Genomic DNA, 27947 nt, shown 5'->3' on the forward strand with positions numbered 1-27947 from the left:
TATGAATTAATCGTAAATTGAAAAATATATAAAAAAAGATGTAATAAGTGAATCCCCAGGTCTCACGATATTTTCCACAGAAGCTGCTACTAGGATAAATTCGGATAAACCGTGAGTTTGGCCGACGACTGCTAGATATACGACTATTTGTACAGATTAGAACCGACAAAGGGGTCCGTTCTCTCTTCTTGACGTTGCCTTGATTTAAACGAAGCGCCCTGTATTTGCAGTAGATTAAACCGCGCTTCATGCCGCGCACTGCGGTGTCTTGTTTATGATATCAGCTGCACCGCTTTGGAAACCATTGTACATTGTGCTCACGTGCCGACTAGCATAGGCAGATAGATATCTAAACTTTTAGACATAGTTATCAGGATTACCATAATTTACGCGTTCTTTCTAAGCGGTGTACATTGGTTTTTATTTTTGCGTTCCATATTAATGAGAAACTTGCAAAAATAGCGGAAATTCCTCAGATTACGAAATGGATACTTTTTCGCAGTCTCTTTAATTAGAAATAAGCATAATTGTAGTCATCGCTCGAATTAAACGGAAGAATAACGATTTATTACGGGAGCGAGTCACTCTGTAATTTGTTTAATGTAAAAATAAAACATCGTAAAATTTGATTACCGCGGCGTATACAACTCTAATTTAAGTCTATTCGTTCTTATTATGTTCACAAGAACCCTTATACTAATATGCTTTTTTAATTTTTAGTAACATGTAATTCGTATCGACGATATGATATCGGGAGCGACGAGCAAACAAGCTCTCTGATGCATCGACGATAAAATATTAAACGGTAACTCATGTAACTGTATAATCGCTGAGATTAAGTTAATAGCCGCACGAGGACGACGCGGAGAAGACGTACGTAAGAACGTATCATACGAATTTACCCATCTCGCGTATCCACCGACCACCAGTGATCAGATCGGGCCCGTTAACAGACAGAATTCCGCGCTGCTTGGACCATGCTACACGGTAAGAGAGTAATCACCCGGACTTTTTTCTCTTATTTTTCCTACCGCTGTTATCTCCCGGTTTTTATGCCGCACGAGCTTTTCAATCAACCGCGAATTTGCAAAACGAGTCCTGGCGCCCCCCGCACGTCTCCCGTACCTTCGTTCTCTCGCTCGTGCATCGTCCGGTAATAACGGCGTTCGGTAATCAAGCACGTCCTGGTAGACAGGAAGAAGGAGAGGTGGACTCGTAAGACGATCGTGATTCGACGCGGCTACGTGGGCGTTCTCCCTATCCGTCGTCGATCTCGAATTATGGAAATGAACGATGGATATTCCAATTGCCCCCGATTCCTCCGGGATGAAATTCGAGAGCGCCTCGTCTTCCACATTTTGCGCGTTCGCAGCAGGCATACGTTTTTTTTTTTTTTTTAGTAAAATAAACAAAAAGCCGTTGCCGTCAATAATAATCGAAGAGAAGAAAACGTTGGAAAGTGTGATCAAATGCGTGGTTTATCATCAACAATTTGACATGTCGAGCGTTCACTGCTCGCACACTTCTCCCCAGCCAGAACGTATGATTTATAATCTTGATTCATGCATGGCAATTTTGTGCCGATAGGAAAATATAATGTATGGAAATGTGACTTGGATTATATTGAATGGAAATTGATCAACAAGATTGGACGACGAAAACTAATCTGTTTCTTCTACGAGTTGGTAAACATTCTTAAATCTATTCGTAAAATTATTATATAGTTTACACATAAAAATAATCATTCTACAGCCAAGAAAAGCACTTACTTATTTTATTTTATTTTATTTTTTTTAAGTAAGTTCTTTTACAACAAGGAATATTTTCTTACTAATAGTTTTCAAATATCTTGACACAAGTCTTTGAAAACCAGAATATTGTTTTGAGTAAATTTAATGTTTACAATGACTTTGTGGTAGATTTGCGGATTAAATATTTGATAAGGTTATGTATCCACAAATCTACCATAAAGTTATTGTAAGTATTACATTTACTTAAAACAATATTCTGGCTTTTCAAAGATTTGTGTCAAGATATTTGAAATCTATTAGTAAGAAAATATTCTTTATTATAAAGAAACTTATTTAAAAGAAAAAAAAATAAGTAAATGCTTTCCTTGGCTGTAGATTTTGTTTTTTTCTGTGTTGATATTTCTAATTAATATATACGTGTTTTTTAATAAAAAAAAAAAAAAAAAAAAGAAATTTAAATTTTGCGGTTACGTAATCAATGCAAAATACTTGAAACATTAGTACGATTTTATTTATCTAGGACAGATTGAATCATGTTGAAAGAATAAGAAAGACAAATAAAAGAGCTTTTCACTTTGTTTTCTTTAGCGATTGGCACCGGTTAATTGGATAGCAAGGTATTATACGCCTCTCGCAAGGGAAAAAGAAGAAAACCAAGTGGCCTGCCTGGCGGAATGAGGTGCGACTTTCAACTTCAGGTAACACGTGACGGAGCCTGTTACCGAAGTACCGTGAATAAAGGTCCTGAAATTTATTGCTTGCGAGGAGTGCTGTTATGCTTACGATTTTCTACGGCTAACAACGCCAATATTACAGGCCGAATAACCATTAAAAGATGTAAATATCAGTTGACAAGAGAAGCATCGATTGGTCATATATCTCATTGATATTTTGATATATTGCCTCAAATGGAGCTCTTTTAATATATTAATAATATTTCAAGAATTCCTCGTTTTCTCAGACTGTTTTTCACGTGCATATACGCGTCGTTTTGTCAAAGGATTTGTCTTTGTCGCAATAGACTGCTCGAATATCGTTAAATGCTACTGAATAGATAAACAGTATAGGTCTTGTTGATCAATATTTCACGAAAGTTCGGAGCACGTTGCATGCTCTCCGCAAATCGTAGATTTAAATCAATAATTAGCGATAAACGACAGAAGTTTAATGATTAAAAGGCTGACCAATTAAAGGTTGACAAGTCGCAAAACTGCAGCTGCAGTTAGCAGGTGATCGATGACACGCACGAGTCAAATTATACATTCTAGGAAATCTTTTCCAGCGCGCGCAAAATGAGCGATCTCCTCGAGTATTAAATTTTTTCCCCGCTAAACCTGTCGCCCGGAGTAACGTAAATTGAGTCAAGTCGCAAACAATAGAAGAGAGATCGCGCTTATAGCGCGGAGCTAAGCCGACTCTGCGCTCGCGCGATATCGCCCGTCGGTGAATTTTAAATTCAATTCCGGTCTCGTTGGAGCGCGGCCGTTCGTTCGATCTCCTGGTCGTGGACCCACGACCATCGTTGGGTTCCCTCGTAGGTGGACCTCGGCAACCCTCGGCCGTGCTCGGTCGCTCTCGGCAGATAGGCCTGCTCCGACTCCGACCCCAGACGACCCATGGCGATGGTAGCACACAACTGGTTGTGGCTTTCACGAGGCAGGCACGCCGCGCGCTCTCCATGAGCGCGTTCCGCTCCGCTCGCACCATTCCGTGTCGCCGCCGCACCGTCCTGTCGATTTCGTCGTACGCGCGTCTTCCAACACGCGTCGCGGAGCATCGGGGCATCGAGGCGGCCTCGAACGCGCGTTTCTCGCGTGTGGGAGTGTCCCCTTGCGTCGGATATATAACGCGCGTGCCGTGTGCGCGAGCTGTCAAACGGGTGCCGGGGACCGGCGCGCGTTTTCGCGCGGAATCGCACGCGGCCGAGGGAAGAAAAAGGGCGTCACGTGCACACGCGGGGGTTGCTGACTACCCCCGCGTCGCCGATTTGCATCGCGCGAAATATGAACGGCGCGTAACGAGTGTTGTGCGGGTGTTCTCGCGTGCCGTGCGGCCGTAAATATATATACACACACACGAGAGTACAAACGTCACGTGGCGGCCACGATGCTCTGGCGACTTGTGATACTGCTGCTTTTGGTCGTCGCGCGGCCAGCCGCGAGCTACTTCAATCTCTTCCTCAGCTACGCGGAGGTTCGCAGGCTACTGGGTAAGACACTTCTGTTGATCTTCGTAAGACTCGTAGGGGCAATGAAGAGGCGAGAGTAGGAGGCCGACGTTCGTTCAGCCGTTTCGCCGGTTATTGTTCTCTGCTATACTCCGTTTAACGAAGACCCGTGAATGCAACAATGCTCCGATAAAGATCTTGCTTTTTCTTTTATTCTTACTCTTACGTACGTTTTTATATATTTTTATAAATCAATTGAAGTGATTTGTTGAGAGAAAGAGAGAGAGAAAGAGGAAGAATATGTAAATTGAAGCGATAATAAATGTTTCTGCGATAACATTAACTTTCCTGATTCATTTCGATTATATACGCGTTAGAGTAAAAAATAATTCGCAAAAATTGCAAAATAATTCCTTAAAAAGTTACGTCTGTTGAATAATATCAGGCTATTCAGAGATTCATCAAGCATTATTTTTAATATTTAGATTCAATTTAAAAGTTTAAAGAACGAGATAAGTTGGAGCATTATTGTTGGGGCGACAATAAGAGAAGTTTCACTGCGATATACATGCATGTGCTTTTGTATGCAGTTTCTTTCAACGCATAACTTTAAACTTATCTCGTCTCCGTCCGTGGAAGACAGTAATATCTAACGAAAGAGCAAAAAAAAAAGACAATCGTGCCACTGTCTGTGCAGTAAAATAAAGTTCAATATACTCCAAAGTGATATAAGACTTAATATCAAATTTTTTGACCGCAAAAAGTGAATCTTCCTACAGGCTTAAAAAATTGAAAGCAAGCGATTTTTAAAATCTACAAATTTTCAAAGATACGTTAATATATAACAACATGATACAGAAAGATAACCTTTTCTTTTAGACAAAGAGAATAAATTCGGACTTTTAAATTGCCATACAAACAAACTCAAAACAAAGAGTTCATGCTTTAGACACTATTACCTTCCCCTGACTATTTGCGCATTGCTGCCGTTTGTTATTTTTGAACGTTGAGTTTGGATTGTGTTTTCTTGCATCCTTTGCGCTATTTTAAACATCGTTTACATATGTGTTAAATTAGCGTATCTTCTTTGCGCGTCTTATTTTTCTTATAACGCAAGGATTAAAAATATGTTTTGTATTGTATCGAGAAAAACACCGTGTAAATGTTAGATAAATTATATGTCTATCTAATTTTATAGTCTGTGGCGCACGATCTTGTCGTACCAAGTAACGTGGCGTGAAAAAATAAAGGGCTTTAAATAAAAATATCCGTAAAAAGTTATTATATTCAACGAGCTATCGCGACTAGATCTCAATGAATCCAGAACTGCATTTTAGTGTAAGTATATATAATAACATCAATTTCTTCCGAGGTTACGTGTTAATCGTATTCCGTCAATGAGAGCAAAACCTCGCACTTCATTCGTCCCTCATTTCTGTGCTGCACGGTAATAACTTCGGGTACGGAAACCGGTATAATTTCAGGTATAAATCCGGTTAGGGGCGACTTGAGAACAGGAAAATTGGCCGTCACGCATATCTCGTATCGGAATTCCCTTTTAAAGCGATCGTTTTCCACTTTGTGGTTATTCTCGACGCAGCACGCGCAATTATCAGATAGGGCTGTTAACGGCGTATTTATCGATAGTGATTTAATTCGGACGAGCGGTGTTGCGGCAAACACGGCTATTGCGATGAGGTAACTGCATGGGAACAGTGGGGATCCGCCTTTTTTTAAATCCCTGCGCGTCTATTATGTCGAGAAACGAAGCTATTGTTGAAAGTCTATCCCCAAAACTACAACGACGAACGCTTAGTGCGCGTTGCAATTGAGTGTTGGACGTTAAATAATCGTCCGTCAATAGCTTATACGCCAAGCTCCGAACTATCCGATGATTAATCGTCATCATCGTACGCGCAGTTGTTTCATTTAACCGCACGCCGTAATTGAAACATACCGCGCGTCGCGATGCATAATCAGCGAATGTCAATAGCGGCACGGTAGAGCGTTGAAATGTTCGCCGCGATATTACGGACAGTCGTTGTATCAGACATTCTGAATTGTTGCGAGAGAATTCGAAGCTATTTATAGCCACAAGAGCCATCTAACACCGACCGAAATACCTGAAAGACGAATAGAAAGAACCTTTCACTTGTCGAACATTAATCTGCTTTTCCATTATCGTCTCGCTTTCACGAGGAATTGATTCATTAAACAACGCTAATTTTTCACGTAATTCTTACTTTTATAAATCCTATTACGGATACGAGGCATCGATTTCAGGTAACGTTAGCGAGTTTGTCTATTATCCTTCGATTCATTATAACTCTGAATATATTTTTGCACTCTTCGGCAAAATAATTATCCGAGTTATAAAAAATTTAAAAAAATAAATGTTAAAAAACTGTATTAATGTTGTATTTACATTAATATCAACTTTATCCGCAGGAAAAATGTATTGTTGGAATATACGCGAAAAATCTGTGGATACCGTTAACATAGAAATACATTTGTAGTCGAAACAATAGCTGATGGAAGGAATTACGGTAATACGCGTTCAAGCTGCGCGTAACAGAGTTTTATATAATGCGCCTTTAAAAGGGTGCGCTTACAAAGAATAAATGTCGCGCTCCGTTCTTCATATGTAATCTTACATTGCCACCCATCGAGCGCGATAAAGCCATTTCCTCTTCCGATCTATCCGGCTGTTCCATTCTCACGCTTTCGATCCTCTTTATCGCCACCGCGCGCTCTCAGTCGGATTTCATTCGTGGGCCACGTTAATCAGAAATCGTTGCTCAGCCCGACGCACGGGAATCGTCGCGCCGGAAACGAATAGGGGCCACTCGAGAGGCGCGGCGGGCGTGGACTTACCAATATTTCTCCGATAACTTCCACGACGGAGGGTAATTCGTTTTCGGGCCGTTGGACCGCGAAAAGCATTCGCTTCGTTGCTTCTTATCCGTGGGGTACGGACGGGGATACGGGGTGACGCCGCGGACCCCGCGACACCTGAACCCGTTCGGGACCGCCCTCGAGGGAAGTGCGTTCGTTCGCGCGTGAGATTGCACGTTTCGCCTCTCGATCGGCGGCGTTTCGAGCACGTTTCGCACGCGTCGGAGTCGTCGATGACGTGCCGACTACACGCGGAAACGCAATTGGAATCTCGCCGCGTGCAAGCTGGATAAACGTGATGAGCAGTTGAATTGCACATGCATCGTACTCCATTCCAAAGAACAAAATTTCATGAGTAAAATTAAAATTTGCACACAACAGAGAATTATGATCAAGCATGCTCTTTTTGTTAAAATATGTGTAAAAATTGTAACTTTAGAATATTGATAATGATTTATATTTGTAATGCTTTATGGTGATTGTAATGCTTATAATTCGGCGACATATCTAGTAAAGTTTCACAATTGTAATATTGCGAGAGAGAAAAAAAAACTGGCGTAACCGCAATAACGCAAAACGAGCGGTTATACGGCCGGCTATATTGTTTCCACTTCAATAATTTATTGCAACGCCGAGGTGCATCAGAGGCGCGATCGTTGAGCGTTTTAAATCACGCAAATGATGCGTTGTAATTAAAGATAAAGATTTATGGCTGCGCATGAAATTGCAATTGGCTACATCGTTTATTGTAACTCTGCGTATTAGTATCTGTCATAACAATCTCATTGACCTCATTGCAGCACAAAACGTTCGACAAACCATAAACTCCGTAATAAACTCTGCAGAATTAAATGACGGAATTATCAAGATAGTACTATCAGCACTGCTTTATACGTAGTACGGTTATTATGTAGCGATAATTTAAATCATCGTAAATTTTTTATAAAATAGATACCTTCATTCAAATATTAGAGGTTTAATTTAAAAATTAGGGATTTAAATATTACTCTCTTGCAAAAACTAAATTTTAAGTAGAAATAAATAACAAAGAAACTAATTAGTCTTTAATTCTCAATAATCTCGATTGTTTAAAGAACCTTCATGACTTTCAGTTGTCAAAACGATAAAAATTAAGAGGCTAATGAAAAGATACTATATTTAAATATCTGCATCAATATCTCTGTATTCAAAGATGTCATAAACTATTGCAAAAGATGTGTCGAAAGTGCGCGAACAGCACACTTTGTAACGTCGACGTTAATAGAATCGGCAAGGAAAACGTGGCGCGGCCGATTTAATGTAAATAGATATTAATAGACGTTCTAGCCGGGTGGAGTCGCATTCTTCGAGGTTCACGCGTGGAGTTCGAAAAGCGCGATGTCTGAAACTTGCATACTCGGTCGAGCCGATGCCGAAGCAACTCGAAAGCGAGATACACACTCTCGTCAATATATGCGGATCCGCGACTGACAACGTGATAAGTCATTCCACTGGCGTTTTCAATCATGGCTTCGTCGAGCACGATGGGCCGCGTCTCAGTCAAAATGTGTGTGTGTGTGTGTGTGTGTGAGTGTGTGTGTGGGTACCCAATTCCTTCTACGAAACATATAGCAGTAAATTTCCTACGACTACATGACTGCGCGAAAGCTACCTCGACCTCTCGTCCGCAGGAAACCTCGTCCGCGCGGCGCAGCGTGGCATTATAATATACGAGAGGCGTAATAAAATATTATAACGAGGTCCTTGTTAAGCGACGGCGGCGTGGGGCGCCGCGCCGCGCTTGCAGGACCGGCTCTAGTTTGTTTAGACACCGAATAATCGACAGTCACTCCTTTTCGTTTTGTTCTCGCAAGGGTCGCGCTTCTCTCTCTCTCTCTCTCTCTCTCTCTCTCTCTCTCTCCCCCTCGTCTTCTTTCCCTGCCCGGTCCCCTCCCCGCTGCCTTTTTTTCATACCTTCTCCTTTTTATCGCTTTCTCGTTTAGTCCCGGAGTACCAAGGTAGAAGGCCAGCCCCTCTCAGAGATGAACCCCTCGATATACCGATTTCAAAACGGCTCTTGCCCCGCAGTCCATATGGATCCCGAGATTTCCAAACCCCGTGGAACAAGGCGGTTTCCAGTTTCCGTATTCGCTATAGAGTTTCCTGTTTCTTTCGTCCGTTCCCCACGATCGACCGCGGTCGAAGAAATCGATCTCGATCGTGCACGTTCCGAACGGTTACCTGCGCATAATCGGCAACGAGGAGGAAGAACAACCTCGGCGGTATTGAATATGAGAAGCCGTCGTATATAAATTCCCGGCCGTAATGGCGGACGATAAATTGCGCCGCAAGTGGTAAGCAGGTGGCAAAGACACGGTCTTAAAATTTGGGACTTATCTGGAAGCGGCCGCGGCGGGGCCCGCGTATATGTCCGCTACCACTCCGTGGGGATCGTATAGCATTAACTTGGATAAGATAAGTCGGAATTTCACCGGTACCAAGTTACATTCTTCCTTCTCCGATTTCACGCTGCTCAAGGCGCGAAGTAAATTACGTTTAATCGCCGATCGATTCTCGCGATCGTGTTACTCGCCGTGTTCGTCGTCGTCGCAGGCGTCAGGAAGGATACTTTCATTTCCATTTATTCCGTTCCAAATATCCATTATTTTACTCGGGCTTCTCAGCCTTTTTCGTACCGTCGGCGTCGTTTTAATATGTCGACCGTATTATTTTGTTGCGGCATAATTTTGCGCCTTCCATTCGGATTGACTTTCTGTCCTGTTTAATAAGACGCTTCGCCGACTATAAATTCAATTCGATATTACCGTTCTCGTCTTTCCATTTCACGTTGTATTGCTCGGACTCAATTACCATATATATATATATAAACGAATATAAATTAATAAAGATAATTATTTCCCAGCTTTGGGATTGTACTCTTTCTCGTAGAAGCATATCGTTTTTACAAGACTAATTTATTTTAAATAATTTTCAACACACTATACTCTCTAAAAAAATTATTTTTTGATACTTTATACGTTGTGTGTTAGAGAAATATTGTTCTAGCTAAATTATTTATAGGTATAAAGGTTTATTCAATAACTAAATATTATTTTTAATTTATACAATAACATAGTAAAATGTAATAATGGAAAAATCAAGTCTACCTAAAACCAGTCATCTTTTTGTGATTATTTAATCAAGTAAATTCTATTTGACTTATTGGTGTCTAAATTTATTTGCAGTGCAATGGAACAATATTACATTTGTTTACAAAATTAATAGCGCGACAAATACTACAAATATACCGATTTGAACGAGCGTCACCCGTCAGTAAGGCCGTGTCAAAACACGAAAACAGCGTACACTCGGCCCGAGGGGCATCTCTTCGTTCGTGTGAGTCCGGCTTGGACTCGACCTTAGCTAGTTAGGGCCTGACAGGCCCATCTTGATGTTACCCGTGGAGTAGGGCCGCTTCAAAGGCTCCGACCAGGGCCCCGTGAAAACGTTTATGCTCGTACAATGGCGTAGGGATTGGTGTGGCTGTACTCGCCGTTGATGCGTGCCCCGTGATAACGACACGCATTAATCGCGGGCGAGTCGATGGATCCGCGACAAGAGGCCGCGCCGGTGACCGGTAGCGATAAATATCGTGATGGTCGATGAGACCCATTTTCGCCTGAGAAACGCGTGGGAGCGAGAGAAAGCAAGAGAGTACAGATTTATAATGATCAATGCGCCGCGCGAGGAGCGAAAGGGGGACGTGCAACGATGACGCTGGGCGATACATCTATCTACCTATGCGCGCGAACGACAGAGAGTGATGAGGTACGAGAGAGGGGTGGACAGGAAACGTGCGTGTACAATTTCAGGATGGACCGGGGCCCGGGTGGATGCTGCGCCCGTGTTAGCATCAATCTTCGGCTCCTCGTTAAGATCCGCGCCTTAAGTTTTCACTTGTGTGTGCGCGCGGGCTCGTTCGCTCGTTCGGCATCGTCCAACGCAACGTACGCCGTCAGGGCCACGTCTGTCGCTGTATGAGTGGGACATTTACATGAGATGTAGGCAGAAGGAACGGAACCCCCGTGGATTTTCTTCCGAAGAGAAAGAGAAACCGGGAGGGAGAGAAAGAGAGAAAGAGAGGGGGGGGAGAGTAAAAGAGAGAGAGAGGAAGATGGGATAACGCAGTCTCGGCAGTCTCTTGCGTTTTTGTTTATTTTGGGACAAAAGGAGGAAATCCTTGGGAAGAAAAAAAACAACCTGCACACATGATTTGTCGAGTCTCGATTTTCTTTGGCGACATGTGTTATCTTTCTCACAACCGAGGCGGAAAGCTTTGATAAGCGGGATTTTGCCAATTCCCAAATGCGCAATTGCACTTTTTTTTCACAGAAAATGTGGATTTCTTTTAAAGAAAATCGCCTCCATGTGATCTTGTTTCTTCACAATATGTTATTTCTCTTTAATTACCTCGACTTAATTATAATAAATTTATTCTAAAATTCTTTCAAGTTGAGTTTTAATAAATAATCTTTTCTCTCTCTGCAATTTTTAAAAATATTACTGTTATTTAAAAGTATTACAGATTATTGTTGCATATTGTTGTATAAATGTTGTACATAGAATTTGACGTTATCCAAAAACACATTGCATACGAATATTTATTTCTAACGTCACTTGCCAAATAATCCTTCCAAATTGCAATCTTTCGTAACACACAATTACGATATAATTCGTAATCGTGTGAAATTAGTATCATCAATCGAATCACATAGTATATTGGAATCGACTTTCTCAAAGACCTCATTTGCCCCGAGGGTTTTCAAAGACGTGGGGTGAAACGAGTGCACCCCAATTCTCTGCCAATGCTCTTATTGTTAGAGAGAATCTTCTCTCTTGAGAATTATCGCGGAAAGCACAGAAGTCCGCATTCGTACAGGATATTTGTCGAAGCTTTGTTAGACCGACCCATTTTCTATTTCTCGAAATGCAAGATGCGCTCTCTCTCTCTCTCTCTTTCTCTCTCTCTCTCTCTCTCTCTCTCTCTCTCTCTCTCTTCTCTCTCTTTCTCTCTGTGATTCTTTGATCTCGCACCGTTATGCTGCGCAAAGCTAAAAGCATGCTGGAAATAATTAAAACCGCTGCATTTTTATATCATGGTATGTTAAACCGAATTACACGAAATTATACATATACATTCCCGCGATTAAAGATTTTTATATTTGATACGTCGCGTCACTCGTATCATTCTAAATTAACAGATTTGAAAAATTATTGAACTGTGGTATTTATTTATTTATGAAGAAGAGGCAAATTTCCGAAAGTAAATAAGATAGATCTATTAGTTTAGATTCTAAAGAATTCGCATGATTATTCGACTTTATTTTTCAATTAATTGAGAGTCGCAACGTTCGTTCCTCTATCTGCGAGTTGTCTATATTTCGTTCATTGCTCCGCACCGACAGCAATAGCCATCAATTTCTCGCTGTTATCCTCGCGGGGAATCTTTTAATTCTCGTTCGCGCGCGCGAGACCACTGCAGCCTCCATCCAAGCGAGCCTTGAGTGACAGGATCTTAACGAGCATCTGCTCCTTCGAAGATGAGTCGCCGTCTCTCCTGGTCCTCCGTGGAAAACACTCGAAAGATCCGGTGGGTACGTGGCCCCTTCTCGAGTTCAATATAAGAACGTTCCAGCATTTCGCTCCATCGTCCTGGTCCTCTCGAACGTATTCCCTTATCCTCTAGCGCATTCGCTTCGGTACTAACACCACAATCCTGCCTGGGAGAAAATATTTTTCTAACGTCTATTCCACGGATCATCGGCCCTTATGGAGGGTGACTCGGCAAGTAAGAACGCGAACCTGCTTTCTCGCGCTCACAAACAGTTTTTGACAAATGGGGTCCCTAAGGGCCATGGCACACAAAAAAAAACTTAAGCAGTAAAACTTAAGCAAATCAGCCAATCACAGTCCAGAATTTAAGGCATAACGTAAGCGGTAGCAAATCCGAACTGTTGATTTTCTTACTGCTAACGTTTTACTGCTTCAGTTTTTCTATGTGCCAAGGCCCTAAGCAATAGCCGTCCGCTTCAGGCTCGTGAAAAAAGAAACTTCATAATATATCTTCATTTTCTAGAAACCGAAATGATTTCTCTTTCGTATCTCTCTTTGAGACGACAAGCTCAGGTCAAAGTAAGCCGTAATATAAACATCGCGCACGATCTCGAAGTTCACGTTTATTCTTATCCGAATATTGTATCTTGACGTTCGCTTTAATAACTGCCTGTAAGAGGAGGATTATGATTTAGCGTAGACTGTTATCGGGTCTTGAAATTCATTTCGGTATTAACGTTTTTCTTGTTCTTCATCGAAGTCGCGTTGCGTCGAGCAATTCTTCAGATGACTTATCGAACCATCGCGCGTTGCAATAAAAAATAGAACTCGTCGGGCAGTTCGTGCACTACCATCAGGGTTTTGCATTTCGAGTGTCCTGTCGTGTTCTATGTCATTCTCATGACAGCAAACGGAATTCGAAGTGTGTCCCTCGGGTCTTATCGGCCCATCGGCGCCAGGAAGAGGAACACGCCGGTAGGCAACTTTAAAATTTCGGAGCCTGTAGCCTAGAGATGCCATCACATTGGAGCTTGGGGTCCACTCCGGGGTTCTCTTCGGATCCCACAGCGGGGGATAGAGTGTCCGCTTTTTACGTCTACCTCTCGTGTTCTCTCTCTCTCTCTCTTCCTCTCTCGTTTTCTTCTTTTTAAGGCGTAGGAGTTGTCCCCTGACAGACTGCAGTGATAAATCGCGCTTGACAATCGCTCCATACTGCCAGCGGAGAATCCTTTGGGAAGATTGATTCCTCTAGAGACGCTGCGAAGAGAGATGTTCGCGAAACACATGTATCTTTAGGTCAATTTTTTCCAACCGTCAAAGACGCTCATTTCTGACGCGAATTACGAAAAAAAAAAATGTGGAATGTGTTTTAGAAAGTAACTTATAACTCAAGTAATTTAAATCTTTGATTTACATATCGCGATTTAAGAATATTTAATATCAATATTATGTAAAAAAAATAAATTTGATTATTACTCGCTGATTATAGACATTAATTTAAATTTTAATACTCGCAACTTTTTTATATGTAAGAGTAACATATACCTTATGTATTCCGCTCATATTAAATTCATGAAAATCGAATAAATCATATCGCCCACAATCGATCATTTATAATAAATAATGCTATATCAAAAGATTACAACTCAAAAAATACAGGTAATAAAATTGTACCAAAAAAAAAGGATTTCAAAGAAATGAGAAATATTCGCTATAGGTACGCAATTAGGAAATGAACCAGAATAATTGTACGACGTGATGCGGTTGACAGCTCGAAGGATTAAATCCGAAGAAAGCTGTCTGAAACGGATCTAAAAGGATCACGCGGATCGTTCCTTCGACTCGACGTCCTCGCGAGCCTGGCCTTAACGAGCTTCCTCGATCTCGCGTTGTGCACGAACGTGTTACGGCAGAGAAAGAGAGAGAGAGAGAGAGAAAGAGAGAGCGAGGCAGTGGATCCCACTGTCGTGATAAATCCAGTCGTCGCGTAATCCTCTTCATGTCCGAGTCCTGATTGCCAGCTAGTGCTGCCATATGTCGTAACACCGACGACATCTCAATCAACCCACCCATCTGTCAACCCCTGTTTAGTCGCCCCGACGATCGTGGCTGGTGTCCGATATAACGACGTATCGTGCAGTCGCATCTCGAGCAATCGCCGAGGAGGGTGCCAGCTTCGCGAACAATATTATTTTAGCTCCCAATGTGCCAGAATCACGTCCTGGCCCGGCGACGTTTACTTTGGTTCCTGTTTCGCTACTATTCTCTCCCCTCGACAAATAAACCTAAACCGCGGTCGTTATGCATGATGCATCGCTCGCAGGATCCATTCGGAGTTTATTCCACGCCGCGATGCGCTTTGTTCGGGAATACTTGCCACTTCTGAATGTAACCACAGAGTAAGAATGGACTTCTGATCATAATGGATGACTCGCGGTTTGATGATGAATAACGTTTACAGAATGTGCGTATATTTACTAAAGCGTAAAAAAAATGTATAGGTACTCGCAACCTTCATATTTTTGCTATATTTTATGCACGGATGCGTAAAATAAATACGTACGTAAAAACCGTTGCAGAAATGTATTGTCAATAGAGTTTTTTTCTTAGGGTGTTAAATTTTGTTTCGTGATCATCAAAAATAGTTTCGTAAATAATAAAAATGTAAATATAAGTTTGCCCCGATGAAGCATTCATGCGCCATCCCATTTTTCTCACGCAACCTTATAAATCCGTCGATGCATTACAATCGACGAACCAGATCTCAAAGTAAAGGAATACGACTGCCGGACGACTTTTCCTTAATCCTTCCGGAGATCGTAAAGCAGCGTTGGAACTTTGTGAGGCCCGTCGAGCGGCCCTAGAAACGGCAGCTTAGCTGCAGTTCGCCCCTCGGTCTCTCTCTCTCTCTCTCTCTCTCTCTCTCTCTCTCCTGTCTTGCCTATCTTTGCTCTTCTTTAACGTTATTCCGAAGTGAATTATAACTGATGTCGCGCGAAGTTACGCCTTCCTGGATTTAACCTATGGCCCGAGGAGAAGAGCTCAGGGAGTAAGAGAAAGCAGATGGAGGAGACAGCGGGGAGCGGGCTAAAAGACAGAGGAGAGACTCGACGTTGACCGAGGAGGTGGTAGGGAAGGCAGCAGGAGAGAGTGTACAAACGACGCTCAGGACTTGTCCAGAACTTATGGGTTATTCAGGAGACCCCTGTCGGCACAGAGGGAGGGAGGCCGTTCGATATATGCTAAGCAGCCAGCCTCCTGCATTATATATATGCACTCGGCTCGCACGTGGATGAGGGAGTCGCGATATGTGGCTACGATGCGTGTGCGCCTCAGGTACGCGGAATGTCTCAGAATTCACGTATATGTTCTTTAAAAAGAATCAACACGGAGAGGATTATGTACTTTAAATATCAAAACATCATCAGCAGTCACGTGGACATATTATACATATATAACTAGATATAGATAGGCATACAATTTTACCAATATAATCAAATAATAAAATGAGACTCGCTCTAATGAAAATTTGATTTATTCGATTGTAAAGGGGTTTAATATTGAACATCGATATTTATATGAGAAAATTTATTTCGAGCTCGGATAAAGGATCCGTAATCAGGAAAAAGGGCGTGGCATCTGAGTCACCCTGTGTATAGACGCCCACGTCGTTTGCTCGTGATGGCGAAAGTGAAAAATATCTCGCGCTGCGGCAGCAGCAACACGTACGCGCGCGCGCGCGCCCGTGTACGTGAAATTGCGTGTACACACGCGGCGTACGCGCACGCATACAGACGCATACGCGTTATTAGATCTCTCGAGGCAACGAGCCGAGATATCGGCGGGTATATGCCAGCTGGCGCTGATCTGGTCGTTAACCTCGCTCGCGGATCATTTTTGGAGCACGTTAACACGCCGGACTTTCCTCAGAAAAGTTCGGACTTTACGCGGAGGGCGGAATTTGTCGTAAATCACAGCGCGCCTTTGCGCTCGTCGCACGCCGAACGCGCGCCTGCAGCGGCTTCGCGTTCAGATTCGGAATATCGAGATTTATTGCTCCTCCCGTCACGACGCGCGTGATGAATAGAATTGCGAGCCACCCCCGTGCGAAACAGAATCGATCGATGCTGCAAAATAGACATTTCTGTGTACGCTTTAATCTTAATGTGATGCTTTAATCGGTTACGAAATTTAAAAAAAAAACAAAGACAGGATATCAGATAAGTTCCAGTGTTGAAATAATAATTCCTTTTGAAAATTTTGTCTTTCCCCATAAAACGCGTATTTTATTTTACTTGTTAGGAATAAATTCCTCCATAATCTCATTACACTCGAATAGTAGACCTATTCGAGATCCCAGTATTCTCCATGGCGACCTGTCGTTTCACGCTATTGATGCACGAGACGCGACGGCATGGAACGGGAATCGAGCGAAAATCGCGCAGGCCGCATTGTGAGTAGGCGTCGCGTGAATCCAATATTTCCTGTTCCACCGAACCTTCGCCTCCGTCTTCTGCATTTCCCTCTCTTTCGATTCTCCCTCTTTCTCGTCCGTCTCTGCTTCTTGGGTCTCCGCTTTTAAGAACCTCACCACGAGAGGATCTCGTTATACCCGTACCGGATTTCATATTCGGAAGGTGTTGGGTTTCTGACCCAGAACCTCCCATCCTTTCTTGATCCCCGCCGGTGGCAGACCCCGTTGAAGGCGATTCTGCATTGGGGCCCCGCACTTCGGCCTTTTATTCGACCAGTCTCGGAGCTGCGCCCGTCAACTTCATTCAATACCATATTTTGACAGCGGAGGACACGTCGCACCGCAGAATTTCGCGGTTGGTTTCGCGCCCTCGCACTATGCACGCATCCGCTCGTTTCATTCGCTCGGGATTCATTTTCATATTTCGGCTCACAAGCGCGTTCTCTATTTTTGTTTCGAAGATTCTAGCTAAGAAGTGACGAACGTATCAAGTTTCTTTTAATATTCTTAAATAGAATATGGATCTATTTATGTGTCTTGCAACTGATATATCTGACGCGTTCAAGATAGCGCAGCGCTTAGAAAAAATCCAGAATTTTTCTTTATTAAATAATAAAGAAAAATTCTGGATTTCTTTAAAACATTTAGTCATAAAATGTGTATAAAAGAGACCGCGTATTACGTATATACATTTTCTTTGCTAGTTCTTTAATTCTTTGCAGATTTGTGTTGATTTACATGTTACGTTATGTATATCTTTGTAAATATTTAAAAAGAGAAATGCAATTGTAATTGTAAATTACATTATTCAATTTTATATATATATTGTAACAAGGTTTTACTATTAAGCCGCTGTTACTTCAAAGCATTATTTTTTGTGGAGTCTTTTCGATCTTCTCGGAGTACTTCAAAGATCGCATGGTTTATTCCTTCTAATAGTACTTCACTGTCTTAAACGTCTTATTCTCACCCGTAGTATCCGCTCTATTATTCGGCGACCTCTACTCATCAACGTGGCTCAATGCCGTATTTTGACAGCGCAGAATACCGTGGCGTGTGAAATTTCTCCGGCTGCACTCGTACCTGGCAGCATTTTTCTTTCATACGCCTATTCGGCTCTTTCGAGGGGAGTAAAAAGTACTTCTTTAGAATTATTGCGTCTCCAGACAGTAGTTGAGCGAGCTGGAGACTGTACCGTAGCGCTGGCTCCCTTCAAATAGTTTGAAGTATTCAAGATATCGTACTTCCATAAAGTTCAGAATAGCCTTTTTATCTGTCATTTATCTGTTCCGTTTCTTTCTTGCTTCTCTCATTTTAATCTTTAACGTTACGAGTTCTTTCTATGCGATTGCGCGCTCAAGAAAGTGTCTTCACGAGTAGGAATAATTGCAATTTTGAAATCTGATAGTGATGCAATCTAAAAATTCTTGAAACAGAATTCTTGAATTTTGATTTTTAATGCGCGACTCATCATAATTTTATTTTATTCAAATTACTTTGAAGTCGTTTTATTAAATTTATAATACTTCACTAAATTAATTATCATACAATCAAATACAGTTTTAAAAATCCTGTCTCACTGGAAAATAAATAATTCTCAATTTTAATTAATATTTCAAGAATATCGGAATTTTATTACTCAAGCTAGAATTATTAATGATTCTTTTAATGACGCGCTATTTTTTCTCGCTTATTATGAAAAAAACCCTTATATATTAATTCTGCTTATATATTATTAATAAGTTAGATAATATATTACATATATTTATATGTATATGTTTATGTATTAAAATATAACGACTTAGTTGTGCTTTTTCCTCAAAATAGCCCCAAAGAGATCCTAGATCTTTATCCGCGCGCGAACGGACCGGCTAAATTCAACAGTGGTCCAAGAATTCTTTCCGTTTCTTATCTACCATCGTGGCTTGTGAAAGTGGTAATAATTCCGTATTCGATTCAGCAGATACGGTCGGTAGTCGGTGGACGATGGACAGTGAACGGTAGGTGCAATTTATGTGAAAAAAAGGTGCCTATAGTCCCGCACAATCCCTCGTGACAATTGTGCCTGGCAGCAGTTGCAAGGGTCGACGCCTTTTTACTGAAAGGGCTTTTTTCCTCTTTGAACCTCTCCTTATCCTTCCCGCGCCAGCTCGCACGTCCCTTTCGTCGCTTTCTAGCTCTCATGCTCGCAGTAGGCATAGCAGACATCAAAGGATCTTTGGTACCCGACGACCTGCTTCCACCCGCTTACAAAGTTCCCGCATAATCGCACGGGAAGAGTGCCAAAGAGGTTGCTGCCACCCTTCTTGACTATATAGATAAGAGGCGGCGGAGGCAAACCGCGGGTAACGAGGTCATAGTCGGAGCGTCGCGTCGTCGACGACGATGGGTAGAGATGATGACGAGGTGAAGTTATCTTAGATGCCGGAAGGATTACGCTTTACCTTCCAACGCGCGGGAATGGAGTGGACTGTGCCGGATTAACGACCGTGAAAGACTCCCTACGGGGAATGTATCGCGCGAATTGGATTATCTAACAGAAACGTACCGAGGCGCAATTAATTATTATCCGTTAGAGATCTTTATCCTTGTGAATCGATTCATATATTATTCGTAAAGCAGCGAATTTCTGTGAAAGGAAATAACAACAAACACTGCATTCGCCGATATTGGCCATTCAAAGGCATTAAGCGCACCTGCCTCTATTGGCTTATTCTTTCATGTCACTTCTGATATTCGGGAAAAATCGATTTTCGGAGCAGGTAGAAACCAACGGAGAGATTCGTAGGTTTCTCAATAAATATTTCTAAAGGAACACCACGCGGGATCGTTTTTCGTCCTTTTTACGACGGGCACCCGCACGGCGCGGCGCGGCCGCAAAAACGACCGCGGTACTGAGGTCGTATGTATACGATATCTGATGCAGAAAACCGGTAAAGGCCGTAGGGCTACAGAAAAGAACGAAGCAGGGAGACGCAGGCCGAACGAGCCCAGGCGAACCGAAGGCAAAGACACGACCGTGGGGGCAGCGCGGCCACATTGTCTTCGGGTGACTTAAAAATCCAACTCGTGCCTCGTTAAGCACGCTATCAGATACAACCGCAAAGGATAGGCCCTCGTCGAGGGAGAACACGACGTGTGCCCATGTCCCGGTCCCTTCCACGGCAGATTCTCCTTCTTTACTCACCCGATACTCCACCTTCGCTATAGCTCGCCCACGTAACCTTGCAGCTCCCGCACGCCAACCTTCGCTTCGGTTGAGTCGTCCGGTAGCATAATATGTGCTAAGCGTGGGTCCGAATGGGATGGGCGAAAATTTAGCGAAGCGAATGCGCATCACGCGGCAATCTGTTGTTCTGTCTGTGTACAAAGTTACGTTTTATCTCCGCAGGTGTTAATTATTTCTGTGTTTAAAGATAATTTAGGCAAACAAGTCTTTTATCTTTTAAAGAATTTAATTCGAAGGATGTTGATCAACGCGTTAGTATATATGTTATATTATAAATGTAAATATATAATTATTAATTTCCAAACAAATTATTAATACGTGTCAATACATTCCACGAAAAATTATTTGTGTATCTAGGAAAGCTATCTTCTCTGTCATTTAATGCGATTTTGATCCGCTTTAAAAAAAAAGTCGTGTAAACAAGCAGGCTTATTATTACCCGAAATTATTACCCAAAATTTAAAATTACTCTATTCTGTCTTTATTTTTCTATTTTATTTTAAAAAATGTTTATACTTTTTATTATAAATATTAATTTAAATCTTGTTGAGGTAATAATTTCTGTGCCGTCCCCCATATAGTTTTACTTGCAAATATATTTGTCAAGTTTTCGTGACCCTTGAAATACGACGCGCATAGACATTTTTAATGCTGGTGTCACACGATACGCAGATTTGTGGAATAAACTCACGCTATGTTAATTGTAACATGAGTGGAACGGAATGAGTCATCCACTCGTAATCAGATAATTTCTTATGCATGGGGAGGGTAAAAATCTACAAACAAATAAATATTTCTTTCCTGTTAAGCACAACAAGTCACGCTATTAATTTGGTAAATTCCAAAGATTTACAAATATATTATATCAATTTCTATGAAAAAATAATTTGCAAGTTAATTCTTATAAACATGAAGAATTTAAATATTTTTATATAGATTCTTTTTTTCTGTCAAATAAAAGATAAATTTATGTATTTCAGGATTGAACGGAGAATTATTTTACGTCAGGGAAGGCGCCGTAAACGAATATGCTATGAAGTTCGTCGTTCCTGTATTAGCGCAGATTCACAGACTCCACTTTACGTGGGAAAATCTCGCTGGTAGACCGGTAAGTTCGTGCAATAAAATAATATGGACATTAATATTTTAAAGCTGGCGCATAATTGTACAGACTGCGTCGTGAAAAGCCGTTAGTAGTAAAGACAGTAATGAAAGTTTAAATGAAGATATAACTATGCAATTGTCGGGCAGTGTACCTCGAAAGGCTGACTTTAATTTGCATTAATTGTACCGGATGACTCTCATAAAGCAGCGCAATTTGACTTTAAAACGAATTAATCACGAAATATTTAGAGCAAAAGACGTCTCCGACTTTTTGTTGAGACGTTCCCGGTTAAGGTGTTGCGCAAGAGCAAAAGGGTTTAAAGGGCTAGTACTTGGAAGAATTATCCATGCGCGAGATATTTACGTGCACAATGTTCTCGGCGAGTGCCTTCTACGTCTCTTATTTACGTCTCTCTGACTTTTCAGCCATTCCTCCCGCGTCTCTTTGCGCTTCTTCGCCGGGATTAAAGTCGCCCGCGGCTGAGAAATGCTGAAATTGCTCGTTAACGTAGGAATTCGCGTCACCGCACGTAAGACACTTGAGAGACGACGGGTCTCTCATCCGACAAACCTCAGCGTTTTTCAGGGTTCAGCGATCACACCATTCGTCCAGCCATTCGAGACCTTTAGCCGATCTTTATTCGCGTTTCTATCGTGTCCTTATGGCGTGGCCGTACTTATCGGGATTATCGAGGCATATCGTACCTTTCAGTTTTTCAAGTTCTCAGCGCGCTCGCAATGGCGTAGTCTTCTCAGTTCAAAAGAACAAATGAAATATCCAACGTTCAACCTTCGTTAGTGAAGCACGATGGAAATTACGTGATGTATTCGTTTATCAGACAACAATTAATTATCTCGGATTTCTTTCATGTTTTAATTAAAGCTCGTATTTCCTCTTCGTGTTTCTCGCATCGGTGAATTCTCTCTTTTATTTTCATCGTACGCGTTCGTTAATATTAAGATTCCACCGATCGACTTCTCCTACTTTTTGTCCCGAATAAATAACCAACGGGCATCCTACCGTGCGAATTAATTTTATGTTACTCGTAATGTAACGACGCGGCAGACACATCGCGCGATAGTTATGACGGTGAGAATCGCGCAGCTGCATATTCATGCGGGGATATAAAATCGAAACCAGAGACCGTCTCTCTTTCTCTCGTCCATGAGTCATCGGCGAATCCTCGCAAACCACTTCTCTGCCCGCTGCTCGCCGTCGACATCCGTGGTACATTGACAAAGTGGCGGCGAAAAGTGGGCAGAATGCGGCGGGGTGTCCGATTGACTCGTCGACGATGCGCGGAAAAAAAGGACGGATCCAGGAGCGGGACAAAGTGGTCCATCCACTTCTTCCAGTTGTCTCGGGATACAGCAGACAACTGGGCTGGAGAGGGGGGAAAGGGGAGAGGGCTGAAAAAGGAGATGAGGAAGACTGACGAGCGACGCAAAGACATCCGTCACCTCCGCGGCAAAACCGAGTGGCTTGAATGGTACTTAAACCAGCGCCTGTCCGTCAAACCTGCGGGAATTGTGCCGCGATAAAGCGGTTTCTGGATGCGACGCCGTACATGTCGAATTATCAGGGGAATCCTCCTGCTGGCGGCGGCGTTGCGCGCCAGGCAGCGCGCATTCAATTTCGATCGCGGACGTTTGCTGCGTGGGTATTTGTATAGCGCGCGGGTATAGCAATTTTCCTTCGCTCGCGCATCACGCAACGTCGTTCCGTATTGAGGATGAAGCATATGGCGGATTTGAAAATTAACGAGACTTACAGAAGGAGCTGCATTGTGCGAGTCGCGCGCGGTATATGGGAATTTTTTTCGAAGCTATATGAAAATTGACGTCTTTTGCGAAAGTACAAAGATAGCCTAACCGCGCAAAGACATTTTTCAAGAATGTTCCATCCATCACAATGTCATTGTCGTGCCATCTGTCATAAGCAATTATACAGTATTTACTGTGCAAAAAAAAAGCGCAGATGATGAAGTACGTTTTATATATCTTAATTGCTGCAATTATATATATTTCTTTTTTTTATATTCTCTCAACCATTATTAAATAAAATAATTATTATATCTTTATGTTCGTATATTTATATCATATCTCAAGAAAGTTACTCGCTAAAATATATTGAAAATTAGGGTATCACAAAAAATCTCTCATCTCTCGTCAATTTAAATTCTTAACTGGAAATCCGCTAGTCCATTTAGAAGAAACACTGCCTGGCTGGCCACATAGTGCGGCAGCCACGGTCTTCGTGGCCGTAAAAGACCGCAGGAGAGCGTCAGATAGCAGTAGCGACAAGCCGGCAAGTTGACGAGGTACTCTCCTCGTGGCCGGCCGAGAACCGATCATCACTGCGAGCTAGTAATCAGCTGCGAGCTCGCTCGCTCGCTACTTCTGCATCGCCTAGCCTCGCTTCCTTCTACCGGCCTTTCCATCCCCTCGTCCTCACCCATCTCGCCGTTTTCTTTCCACTCTTGTTTTCGCGAGTCCTCTGGACTCGCTTTGCTCTCGCTGAGCACAAATTGTCTTCCGAGAATGGCCGGTACGCTCGAGATTATAGTTCAACGTTCTTGAGATTATGACTGGGCGGTAGCCGGCCAAACCTCCGACATTGTTCCGTCTGTTTTGCGTATCCTTTGCAAGAGTTACAATTAAGATCCGTACTTATCGAACACTCGTGTGCGCGCTCTTTTCCTCAAGCCTTTCGTCGCTTCGTTCTACACTACACTTCGATCATTCAAGCGTGTGGATTGACTATATATGACATACGTTTTTATTAATTGGTATATTCTTCCTGCAACGTTTTTTTGCAAAGATTTCCAACTTTCTAGTCTTTCGCAAGTTAAGAATATGCAACATCAGAATTAATAAGATAAAAGTGAAATTCTCGATGCTTTCAGCTGCCATATACGATGTCCGTGGACATCAGCAATCCTTCGGTGCTGAGCAGTTCCCTGAACATTTCCCAAGTTGGCGAGATACCCGTCGGTGATGTGCAAACGTGGGCCTTGTCGTTGCATTGCGGGCCCTACAACGTAGAGGTTGACTTCAGTCTCCGAATAAATGTCTCGCTACCGAGGAAGAACACCACCACTTTGGAGTTCAAGCGAAAAAAAATTTGTATGAAGAAAGAAAGTTACACCGAGCCCGAGGAGGTCCTCGTTGCTGCCTCTAACTCCACTTCTGGCGGTCAGCTTTTCTACGTGGGGATTGGCTGCGCGGGTGCATTCTTGGCGATTATCATCGTCTTGATTATCGCCTACTATGTGCGCGATAAGAAGACCAGGAGACATCGAGATCCTCTACAGTAAGTGAGACGTACCATTAAAGAGAACCGAGTAGTTGAGTAAATTTTTGAATATATACATATATGTATATATATATATATAAGATTTGTGAATTGCAGGGAATCCAGGGGACTCAGTTCAGCGTGCAGCATGGAAAGAGGCACCGGAGTGGGGCCTGCACAAACTTTTTTATCACCGGAAACACCTCCACCTACCTCCGCTGCGTCGGGATCGTCTTATAGAAGACTGGATGATCGTCCTAACAGAGAACTTCACGAACGAATCCAGGAAATCACTGTGCAAAGGTAATTATCACGTTTTCAACAAAATTAATTGGATTAAGTTAAGAAAAAATATTGAATAATATTCTTATATGGGACCCGATTGTCTGACAATCAATTTTCGGAGATAGATTATTTATTTGTGACAACAAACGTCATAAAAATAAATATATCTTTTTTTATTTACTTATAAATATCTAAGACCGCAGAAATAGGTGAAAAATTGTAGAATTGAACGAAAGAATTAATCTTCCCCGCATTACAGATGCAGGGTGCGCCTCCTTAGTATTGAATTGGAGGGAACATTTGGGCGCGTGTATAGAGGCAGTTACCACGAAGAAGGCGCTTCATCCTCGAAGGACGTATTGGTGAAAACTGCTGCCGAGCACGCATCCCAATCGCAAGTAGGTTAATTTGAAATGATTCTCTCAAATCACGCTCTTGGGGATAATTATAATTGTATATTTATAATTAATAATATAATTATAATTATCAATATAGAAATATAAAATAAACGCGTACATTAGCTATTTTAATCATATTATCTTATTAAAAAACAGAATATCTTATTTATTACGAAGAGATGTCTCTTTTTTAAAATGTAGCCAAGATAATACATTTAAATATAATTTTTTTGTTTTGAAAAGGTGGCTCTTTTATTGCGAGAAGGTTTTGCCCTGTACGGACTAAGTCATCCAGCGTTACTTCCGGTTCTCGGTGTTTCTATTGAAGACCGAGGCGCTCCTTTTCTGTTGTACCCACACACGGGTTACAGAAATATGAAGAGATTTTTATTAAGGTGCAAGTATAGTAACGAAGGACCTCCGAGAGCTCTTACCACGCAAGAAGTGGTGGAAATGGCACTCCAAGCTGCCAAAGGTGTACAATATCTTCACAGAAAAAGGCTCGTTCATAGAGACTTGGCTGCCAGAAATTGCGTGTAAGTAAGAACAATAAGTAAGAACAATAAATCATTACAAGCTTTTTCGACGTGTACGATGTAGACCTCTTTTAAAGCATAAATATATCCACTAAATATATTTTACATTAGTTCTAGATAAGTTAATTTACTCGTCTTATAAATCCTTGAGTGCCTCTAAAATTTTTACTGCTGGAGATATATCACTTTTAATATAGCTCGGTCGGCTTCGGATTTTATATGGCTGTACAATAAAGTCCGTTACGTCTCGTTACCGAATTAATTGCGCGTAGACTTAATAACCGGTGTGTTACCGTAAGGCTTTAATTGCTGGTATCTGCCTGACTTCCATTCGGGGAAAGTATTTATAACGATGCGGTAATGAAATCGCGTGATCTGTGCTTCTCCGACACGACCGTCATCCCAAGTTCACCGATTTTTATCTTTCAGGGTGGACGATGACTTAAGAGTACAGATTACAGATAACGCCTTGGCTAGAGATCTGTTCCCACAGGATTATCACTGCCTTGGCGATAACGAAAATCGCCCTATCAAGTGGCTAGCGATAGAAAGTTTACTCAATAAGACCTTCACTACAGCTTCTGACGTGGTAAGTAACATTTACGAGTTTAAAATATTATAGAAGGAATGGAATAAAAATTAAAATACTATAGAATAATAATAAAAATTAAAAATACTATAGAATAAATATCAAATATTTTCCAATTTATTTGATATTTTCTCCTTGATGCTTTTATTTTTTGATAAATTAAAGTTTTAATTAAAGTCTTTATTCTATATTCACAGTTTATATAGTGCTAAACGTTTATACGGCGATAATGACTATTTTAAAATGATGTATGTTATATTGTGTTATTTTCATCATGATATTTTATGAAATTTTAGTGGGCATTTGGTGTTTTATTGTGGGAGCTAACGACGTTGGCACAGCAGCCTTATGGAGAAGTGGATCCATTTGAGATGGCATCCTATCTCCGAGAGGGATACAGGTTGGCGCAACCGATAAACTGTCCGGACGAGCTGTTCGCAGTGATGGCGTATTGTTGGGCGATGTCAGCGGAGGAGAGGCCAACGTTTAGTCAATTGATTGTTTGTCTACAAGATTTTCACACTCAATTAACGCGATATGTTTAATTGAGCGTGCTCACTGGCTGTAAAGTACATAGGACTGAACTTTGCTATTAAGTTGTCTCCATTGAATTTTTAAACATATCGAAATTTTTATCCAAGGAATCCTATTGAGACTTCAATATAGGAACGTGTGTATATATCATATTTTAGTGCTTAGGTCCTCGTATAATTTAAGCATTTTGATAGCAGTCTGTATAGATATGATAGATTCTAATGTAATATAAATATACATCAGTTTTCGCTTCAAAACTGTGTAATTAAGTGGATCGCTTAAGAAGTAACTGCCAGTCAAAACTGAATTTAGAATAGAATTTTACTGTTGCGAAATGATTTTCATATAAAAAAAATTCTAAAATTTTAGTCACGCAGGAATATATGTATATTTCTAAGCGATACGTTCTCAAAACATCAAACAGGTGTAGTAATTAAGCACAGCATGTAAAAATCGCGTGAATTATTCATATTGTAAAAGTTAAGACTGAACTCCCTCTATTGCGCCATGTGTTTGGCGCTCGTTCGACCTGTGTCAACCATGATTACCAAAACCGGCGAGCACGATACGTCATCGTGCAACGCCAGTCCCATTTTCGGAAACCTGTACTGCCGGTGGTGAAACGGCGAATCTCTGAGCCATGTGATACGCGCTTTGCTTGCCTATATATGAGTGTGTTTCGAGTGTGCCAATACCTTCCCACCTTTTTTCTCTTTTGTATTTTTGTACATAATATATTTTTAAGCCGTGTGCATACGCGTTTATCGATGAGTATACGAATCGCGCTTAGACAAAAGAATCTCGTGTATATGTATATAATTAACATGTGTGTAGCGCACGAGACTATAATTGTACAAACTGCAGGCGTTGCGAGCCCAATAAATTTCTATCTATACGATACAGAATGACAGCGTCGTTACTTTTGTCCGCGTCCACCCTCTCACGAGTGATCCGTCACTACGAAAACAGTCGTAAACGTCATTCTTCCTAGCACGGTTTTAAATCGTTCACCGGTTATTTCTGGCGAGCCTTTCTTCGCGGTGAAAGGAAGGGTGCAAATGCGCTGTGTGGAAAGAGTTTCTGTTTTCTCGGAAACCG

General features: G+C 41.8%; 1 protein-coding gene across 4 annotated transcripts; it reads left to right on the top strand.

Moving 5' to 3' along the window:
- Positions 1–391: 391 nt before the first annotated feature.
- Positions 392–27754, top strand: Dnt (tyrosine-protein kinase Dnt). 4 transcript variants are annotated; one of them, XM_071777375.1, is made up of 8 exons: positions 392–987; positions 21089–21216; positions 24119–24525; positions 24610–24810; positions 25052–25190; positions 25434–25726; positions 26156–26315; positions 26612–27754. In XM_071777375.1, exons 1-8 carry the CDS (start codon positions 978–980, stop codon positions 26858–26860), a joined length of 1587 nt encoding a protein of 528 aa, XP_071633476.1. In that variant the 5' UTR covers positions 392–977; the 3' UTR covers positions 26861–27754. The 4 variants fall into 4 exon arrangements, with proteins under 4 accessions (XP_071633476.1, XP_071633473.1, XP_071633474.1 ...); XM_071777372.1 differs by lacking the exon at positions 392–987 and adding an exon at positions 2570–3960; XM_071777373.1 differs by lacking the exon at positions 392–987 and adding an exon at positions 2572–3960 and having other exon boundaries at positions 24625–24810.
- Positions 27755–27947: the final 193 nt, after the last annotated feature.

The sequence above is a fragment of the Temnothorax longispinosus genome, chromosome 5 (genome assembly GCF_030848805.1).
Source record: "Temnothorax longispinosus isolate EJ_2023e chromosome 5, Tlon_JGU_v1, whole genome shotgun sequence".
NCBI lineage: Eukaryota > Metazoa > Arthropoda > Insecta > Hymenoptera > Formicidae > Temnothorax > Temnothorax longispinosus.